Source organism: Prinia subflava, chromosome 10, assembly GCF_021018805.1.
Source record: "Prinia subflava isolate CZ2003 ecotype Zambia chromosome 10, Cam_Psub_1.2, whole genome shotgun sequence".
Lineage (NCBI taxonomy): Eukaryota > Metazoa > Chordata > Aves > Passeriformes > Cisticolidae > Prinia > Prinia subflava.
In genome coordinates, this window is record NC_086256.1 from 23,392,156 (window position 1) to 23,400,523 (window position 8,368).

General features: G+C 49.6%; 1 protein-coding gene across 2 annotated transcripts in view; it reads left to right on the forward strand.

The window, feature by feature from the left end:
* RC3H1 (ring finger and CCCH-type domains 1) overlaps positions 1 to 8,368 on the forward strand; it is a 76,313-nt gene that overhangs the window by 63,963 nt on the left and 3,982 nt on the right. Inside the window, exons 1-6 of one of the 2 annotated variants that reach the window (XM_063407719.1) lie at positions 1,555 to 3,408; positions 4,601 to 4,979; positions 6,706 to 6,921; positions 7,232 to 7,369; positions 7,454 to 7,847; positions 8,181 to 8,245. In XM_063407719.1, coding sequence (XP_063263789.1) covers positions 3,383 to 3,408; positions 4,601 to 4,979; positions 6,706 to 6,921; positions 7,232 to 7,369; positions 7,454 to 7,847; positions 8,181 to 8,245 — 1,218 coding nt within the window. In that variant the 5' untranslated portion in view covers positions 1,555 to 3,382. Of the gene's footprint in view, positions 1 to 1,554; positions 3,409 to 4,600; positions 4,980 to 6,705; positions 6,922 to 7,231; positions 7,370 to 7,453; positions 7,848 to 8,180; positions 8,246 to 8,368 lie in introns of those variants that run through there. The other variant, XM_063407720.1, reaches the window with a different exon arrangement.

Genomic DNA, 8,368 nt, shown 5'->3' on the forward strand with positions numbered 1-8,368 from the left:
CCAGGACTCAAAGTGTGGGAGAGGCTAAAGCTAAAGCATGATGCTTCATCTGTCTTGCCCCAGGCTGCCAGGCTTTGGTGCTGGATGGTCTTGAGGCTCTGATCTTTGCTTTGGGTCTGGGAGCAGCAGCTCTGGGAGTCAGACAGCCCCTCTGTTAGAGCAAACGAGGCACCTAACAGTTTATATTAAGACACTGGGCCATCTTGGGTGCTTCCTTAGGGATAGCTCTGCTCAGATGTCAGTGCTGGGTTGTTGCTCGGAGCTGAACAAGCCATAAATTACCATTTACATGCTGCATTCAAGAGATTTACTCAGCTACCCTAGAATAAATGCCTGAGCACTGGGTAAATGGAAACCTGTGCTTGGATGTCTACCTGAGTGTGGAGCATCCCTAATCACTCTGAAAACCCTGGGATCTATGAGCGTGTCAGTTACCTCAAAAAATTAGTTACCACCTAAAGTAACAAGGTACAGTATATGAGCCCTTCCTTTCTCATGGAGGACATTTTTTACATTACCCTTCAATTTATCTGCACAATCTCTGTCCCATTTAACTGTGTCCCATACTGATACAATAAGATCTTTTACTTAAACCAGTTTGCAATTGCATTTTCCATTAAGAGAAAAAGTTCCTCTTACTGGAGGCCAGGAACAGGATGGTTCCAGCACCTGCTGAGCCAGCCTGCTCCTGAGATTTGAAATTCAGGGGGCAATGCTGCAGAATTTGTAGAGCAGCTGCATCCTGGATCAGAAGTGGTGTTCAGTCCTGCTCACTACTCTGCCTCGTGAATCTGGCCAGGAGCTGGGGCAGCTGCTGTTAATCCTCAGCTTTCCAGTGTGCAAGTGAAAGTCACAGAATCACAGAATATCCTGGTGTGGAAGGGACCCACCAGGATCCACAGTCCAACAATCCCACCCTGTGCCTGGAGGTGCTGTCCAAATGCCTCTGGAGCTCTGACACTCTTGGGGCTGTGACCATTCCCAGGGGACCCTGGTCCAGGTGAGTGCATTTAAGATGTGTATTTGAAACTGCAGAATGTGAAGTGGAGCAGTTTCGCCCCACTTTTGTCTGTTCAGCAAATGGGGAACAGGTGACAGGGCTTGGGACAGATGGGGGAAACATTTTGCTTGTAGCTACAAGATCCAAAAAGTAGATCTACAAATAGCTTATATAATTTTTATTCAAACTCTTGAAGGGTTTGAGGTTTCTCTCATGGGATAAGCAGTTCATTTTCTGTTGGCAGAAACTGAGGGTATGTGGCACTCCTGTTGGGTAGGTGCTCAGACTCTCCCTTGTCAGATTGAACTTTAAAACCTCTTTCAAACTAAACATTGGCTCTTTTTCCTACTCTTTGCTTAACCTTCAGCAGCTGGTCATCAGCCTTTGGCCTTAGCATCCTACTCCCCTCCCACCGTCCCCTGCTGCTGTCTCAGCTGTGTTTGAGCACAGAAATCCAGTGAGGAAACTGCTTTGGGCTCAAGCAAGACTGTTCTCTCAAAAATTGTAATTTACCTTCTAAAAGCAGAAGACTGGAGGTACAGGGGCAGGTAAGAGAAAGAGATTCCACTCATCTTTCCTTATTAATTAATTCCTTGAAACAGCCTCTTTTCCCTTGTAGAAGCTGCTGAATTTTAGATGCTGCCACAGTGGCTTTTTGCTCTATTAGAGAGGGTCTTCCCACCGTAGCTCTCATAAAGCTTTCTAAATTGTCAGACTTGACTTTTATCCCCAGCCTGCACCAATCACGGTGTGGAGGGAAGTCAGGATGTCCTGAGTAATTGCTGGCTGTGAAAGAGCACTGCTGGTTTGTTTTGGACTCTGGTTTTGGGGTGTGAGGCAGTGGGGAAGGTTTCTCAAGCGCCTAAATTAATCCCAAAATGGTTGGAGCTATTCTACATAAGCTGGGCTGTGTAGCACAATGTGTGGGTGCTGTGGGACATTCCCACCACTACCAGCAGCCCCAGTAGGTTCAGTAGGGTGGGTGCTGGGGGTCTGCAAGCCCAGTTAATTATCCTGTCCTACAGCCATGGAGCAGTGGGATGGGAATGGTGTGTGCTGGTGAGCCATGTTGCACAGCAGCCAAGGGGTCAGGGAGGTTCTTGATGCTGCCCCAGAGCCCTCTGATTTTGAACCAGCAATTTGTTTTCTTGGCTTTCTACACTTTTTGTTGCTTCACCCCTGTAAGAACCTTTTCTAATTTCTACATTTCCCCTTGCCAGTAGGCCCTTTCAGGCAATGCTGTTGTGGGAATACTTTTGGTATCCTTCCATGTTAACACATGGAGTGTGTGTCGGTGCTGCAGAAGAAAAGGGAGTGTTGAAGAGCTGTGGGGGAGGAGGAGTGGGTTTTGGCCAAACTCTATGACAAAAGCTGGTCTAAGAAACAGCAAAACAGCAGGGGCTCTTGCCTGTAACAGAAAAGATTGGATGTGCTAGAGGCTGGGTCAACCTTAATGGATGTTAAAGTAGATTTAAGGCATTAGCATAAAGTCCTGTATCTTCCCTGAGTTGATGGAGTCGGGACTTCACTGCAGAGTGAAAACAGGGAGTCTTTCTCATTTAATGAGGACAGGATGAGGATGGAGGTGCCCTCCCCACTCTTGTGCTTTGGCCTTTAACTATGAAATTAGACTAGCAGCACTTTGTGTGATGGCAAGCACCACGAGCTGCTTCTGTCTTGACAGAAGCAGGTGTTTGTCCTTGTACAGATATAAATGTATACTATACATACCTTTCCCTGGAGGTGAGTGGAGTGACAGGGCAGGGACCATGGTGAGGTTGTCCTTTCCATGGTGGGACTGGCCACAAAGTGTGTTGGTGCTGCAGGACCAAGTGGGTGAGGGAGGGCTGCTGCAGGCAGTGAAGGGCTCTGCTCCTGACCCCAGCAGTGCAGAACTCCAGAGCGTGTCTGGCTTGTTGCTGGCTAATTTTTCCTATGGGATTGAAAGTTTCGGAAGAACAGCACTTCCTGGAGTATTTTCAATTGTCTTAATATTTTTCCTTTCTCTTGCCCTGGGTATTGTTAACTTCCCTCCTGTTTTAGATTTTTTTTTTTTACCCTTTATGGTGTTGCATCTGTCCTAAACCTTTTGCAAGACAATCTGTGTGTCATTACCAGCGAGAGCTATGGCCATGGCCTGAGTGAGTCCCTCTAGTTTTGCTGTGCTGTCTCACAGCCTTGGGGCTCCACACAGACGTGGTGGCAGAGGAGGTAGTTTCTGCTTTTGCAGAGGAACTGAAGCACAGGTGAAGTCATTGGCCAAGAGCCCAGGGAGGGGGTTGTGGAAGAACCCAGAGGTCTCCTTCACCCCAGATCAGCCTTTGAGCTGCTCCCATTTCCTTCCAGCAGGTACTGGCTCACCAGCACTGAAAGATCACAGACATGGAGGTCACCAGTGCTAAATGCAGGTCACTTTTAATTTAGTATCTCAGAAGGCAATGCTTGGTAGCCATGGCAGTATGTGAAGGCAGACAGAGGCTTACCCAGCTTAGACACCTGTTTGTAAAAGTAGCAGGCAAGACCTGGGCAGGCTGCCAGCCCCTGCCAGCAGTTGTTTCCCAAACTGTTGTGGCTGTGGTGCTTGAGCTTCCTCCCATGGAGTACATAAACAAAGCAGCCATGCAAAGGGCATCTTAGATCACAGTGTGCTCTGTCAGCCCTGGGATGGCTCACAAGGCCTTGAGTCCAGAGCTGGTGATGGGATTTACGAGGAAATTGTTCCCTGTGAGGGTGGGGAGGCCCTGGCACAGGTTACCCAGGGAAGCTGTGGCTGCCCCATCCCTGCAAGTGTCAAGGCCAGCTGGGATGGGGCTTGGAACATCCTGGTCTAGCAAACGTGTCCCTTCCTGTGACAGGGGGTGCAACCAGATGATATTTAAGGTTCCTTTGAGCTGAAAATTAACTTAAATTCTGAGGTTCAGTGTGCTTTAGCAAAGGGGAAAATATAAATTACCTCTCTCTTGCAGGGAGATTTTGAGACCTGCTTTTGCTGGAACACAGTAATTACCATTAGCCTGCACTCTTTAGGTACCAAGGACCAGTTTGCATTGAGGTGGTATCAACTTTGGACAGGAATTGGTGTGATGCATCAGCTACACTGTACACGCTTACATTTTTGGGGGATTAGAGATGCTCGGTCTGTGGAGGGACCACCCTCCTTGGAGACCTTTTCCTTATCACCTTTCTTCTCTGCCAGTTATCTCCTCCATCAGTAACTGAATAGCACTGTAAAGCTGAGGTGAGCCTGGCAGTCCTTTCACTGTAGCCACCTCACTGGCCAAGGGGGAGGACTCAAAAGTTCAAATCATCCATTTTGGTACAAACTTTGTGCCAAAGTTTGGTACAGCAACTCAGCAGGCTGGGCCTGCTGCTTAAAAAAGAGGGGCCCCAGGTCATTGGGAAAACACTGGCTTCAGTGTATTGCCTCTAAAAGCATTGTGTGCTCACAGGCAGGCTTGTCCTCCTGCTGTCTGTCTGCCCTCGTTTGTCCTGCAGGTCCAGGGCAAAAGGACGATTGGACAGGACTGTGGGGCTCCTGTCGTGTTGGCTAGAACGGGTTTGCACGGCCAGGCAGTGTCTAAGCTCTCTCTCTGGTTCCAGGACAATGCTTCTCTTTGTGGTGTGTGTGCTCAGTGTCTGGGGGCTGGCTGCCCCTGAGCACTACGCCGTGGAGGACATCTGCACCGCAAAGCCGCGCGACATCCCCGTGAACCCCATCTGCATCTACCGCAACCCCGAGAAGAAGCCCCAGGAGGGCGAGGGGCAAGAGCCAGCCAAGGACAAGCTCCCAGAGTCCACCAACCCCCGAGTCTGGGAGCTGTCAAAAGCCAACTCTCGGTTTGCTGTCATCTTCTACAAGTACCTGGCTGACTCCAAGGACAATGGGGAAAACATCTTCATGTCACCCCTCAGCATTTCCACGGCCTTTGCCATGACCAAGCTTGGAGCCTGTGGCAGCACCCTCCAGCAGCTCATGGAGGTTGGTGGAGATTCCTCAGCCTTTTCCTGTAGCAGGTCTGAAAGACAGGAAAGGTTTAATGGCTGCTCTCAGGGTCAAGACAGCTCCTTGCCTTGGGAAGGAAATCCCAATTTGGAAGGACCTTAAAAGTCATCTTGTTCCACCCTCTGCCATGGGCAGGGACACCTGCCAGACGAGGTTGCTCCAAGCACCATCTCTGGATTTGTTTAAATCCCAGCTCTGTCCCCTTACTCCCTATTTGGATCCAGCATTCCTAGGTTTGAGAGCTTAGTTTTCATCTGGAGGAAAGGAAGCCCATTTGGAAGGTGAGGGAAGGGAATGGCAACAGTTTGCTTCTTGCAGATTGAGCTAAAATTTTCCTTCTGTTAAAAGCAGAAGCCATGATATCAAGTCCTGTTGGCAGAGGGACTTTTTCACATTCCTGCTCTCTTCTTTGGGACAAAAATCAGACATATGGGAGACTTTGCAGTTCACCTGACCTCCAGGGCAGGGGAGCCTGCACACAGGGAGCCTCTCCCTCCACCTGTTGGTCCTACACTCAGGGGATAGCTCTGATCCCAGACTAAGAGGTAATTCTGGGTTCTGGCTCTTCCATGCAATTCATTTGACTCCCTGCCTGTCCCAGCACCCTTCTCCATGTCAGATCCACTCACCTGGCAACTCACCTGCTGTGTGGGGATTGATGCTGCCCATACCTTTTCTCTCTGAGGTGGGAGACCTCAGCCCAGAGGAGCCTTTCTCCCTGCAATGAGGAGGTGTGAATCAAGCTGCTCTGCTTGTCCCCTCTGTTGCTGTCCTTACAGGCCCTACCTCTGGAGCAAATAGTGTTGGGGGTCTCCACACAGCCTGAGTGGAGCAGCTATAGCCACATCTCCAAAATCTTCACTTGAGCATTTCCCTCTGGGCAGCCCTTCCCACTGGAAGGGGAACCCACAGCTACACTCCTAATCCCCCTTTTTCCTCTGGAAGTGCTGCTGACACCAGCTTTTCCTTACAGGAAACAGTGCCAAAGGACTTGGAGGTTCATAAAGAGCAATGCACTGTGGGATCTTCTGTGCCTTAAAGCCCTGAGGTTGGGTAGCAGCAGACAAATCATAACTGTCCTTCCAGCTGGCAGCTGGGAACAGATAAATTCCCTGGGCTGCAAAAATCTACCCTCAAAACTATTGCTACATATTCCCATTCCCTGTAAAAATAGATGAGATGTACCAGAAATACTCCAAAAGCCATGAGAATTCCTCCTGGGAAGGAGCAGCCTTTAGCATTGTCACAGGAGGGTTTAGCACATGTGAGTCTCCCATGACCTGGTATGACCCAAGAGCTGCTCCTAGGCCCTGTTGGTGCAGTGCTCATCCCTGGGGTGTGGTAGGGGGATATGACCCCGTGTCATAACGTAAAATTAACACCGTGTTAATTTTAACAGCACTGAACGGGGAAGCTGGGGCCTGTCAAAGGGTATAGAAAGCAAGAAAACTGGTGTTGGAAAGAGGAGCAGCACCTCCACATCTGAGCAGAGTTTAATCCTCCATTTGGACTCTCCAAAGGAGGTGTTGGGCTGGTGATGTGGTGATTTTCCATAAATTTGGGTTCCCACACGTGGAGAGTGAAGTTCTGAGGGCCTGCAGATCTGTTGCTGTTGAGGGAAGGGCTGCACCAGCATTTCCTCTGGGGCCCAGGAGCACAAGAGCCTCCTCATGGATTCCTTGTTGCTGTTTGGCTTGTCCAGGTCTTTCGATTCGACACCATTTCGGAGAAGACATCAGATCAGATCCATTTCTTCTTTGCCAAGCTGAACTGCCGCCTTTACAAGAAAGCAAACAAATCCTCAGAGCTGGTATCAGCCAACCGTCTCTTTGGGGAGAAATCGTTGGTCTTTAATGAGACTTACCAGAACATTAGTGAAATAGTTTATGGAGCAAAACTCTGGCCCTTGAACTTCAAAGTGAGTTTGAACTACTCAGGATTTTGCATTTTTATTCAGTTCCACCCTCCACCCCCAGTCCATCCCTGTCTTTTGCCCAGAGGAAGTGCTCTGCTCTGGGTGTGTGGGACACAAGTGAAAGCAATAGGGAATCTGGGATGCAGCTCCTCCTGCCTCAGCTCACCCTAACCACAGCCACGTCCCCACTCGTCACACCTAAGCTTCACTGTCCTCCCCCAGCACATACACTGTGAACCTGTCTCCTGTAGAAGGGGTACAAAGAGCTGTGAAAAACCCTTGGCTTAACCTTTTTTTTTGTCTCTTCCCTTAGGAGAAGCCAGAACTTTCCAGGCAGATCATTAATGAGTGGGTGGCTAATAAGACAGAGAAGCGCATTACAGAAGTGATCCCAGAAGGTGGGATTGATGATCTCACTGTCTTGGTCCTGGTCAACAGCATTTATTTTAAGGTACAGCTAACAAACCTGGGGAGCAGCACACTTGCCTGGAGGAGACATGGTGCTCATGTTTGTTTTCCCCCCTCTCCTTTTTAGGGGCACTGGAAATCGCAGTTCCCAGCTCCAAACACAAAACTGGATACATTTCATAAAGCCAATGGTGAGACCTGCCAAGTCCCAACTATGTACCAGGAGTCCAAATTCCACTACACATTCATCCCCCAGGACAAAGTCCAGGTGCTGGAGCTGCCTTACAAAGGGGATGATATCACCATGGTGCTGGTCCTGCCCAGTGCTGGGACACCGCTGGAAGACGTGGAGAGAAACCTGACCTCGGAGAAGCTGCAGGGCTGGATAGACTCCATGAAGGAGGTGTCTCTCTTCGTCTACCTGCCTCGCTTCCGTGTTGAGGACAGCTTCAGTGTCAAGGAAAAGCTGAGGAGAATGGGGCTGGAAGATCTCTTCAGTCCAGAAAACGCCAGACTCCCAGGTGAGAGGTGCAGACAGGGCAGTGCAGGGTAGAGGTGGGCAGCAGCTTTCCTCCCTTGATGGCAGGCAGTGAGTGCAGCAGCACATGAGGAACATGAAAGCGTTTCTATGTTGCTGCAGTCAGTGCTGGACTCTGGTGAAGTCCCACCATGGACACAGCCCTGCTCTGCACTGAGCACAGGGCAGTTCAGCAGTCAGTTGCACAGGGAGGAGGATGTTTTTGGTTTAGGGCAGCCATGCCTTCTGCCTGATCCCTGGCCATGAAGCATGGGAATGTGTTCTTTCTTGAGTATCTCTAAACTCAGTTTCACCTTTGTATGCTTTTGTATTTCAGGTATCATTGCAGAGGGCCGCACAGACCTGTACGTGTCTGAGGCTTTCCACAAAGCCTTCCTTGAGGTGAGCTTTGTTTTGTGCCTGCCTGTCTTCCTCTCGCTTTTTAAAAACAAATATTAAAGGGGAAAAATAGCTCTGAACCTACAGTGTTCACTTCTCAGCAGTCTGGGGCTTTGGAGGGAGGCT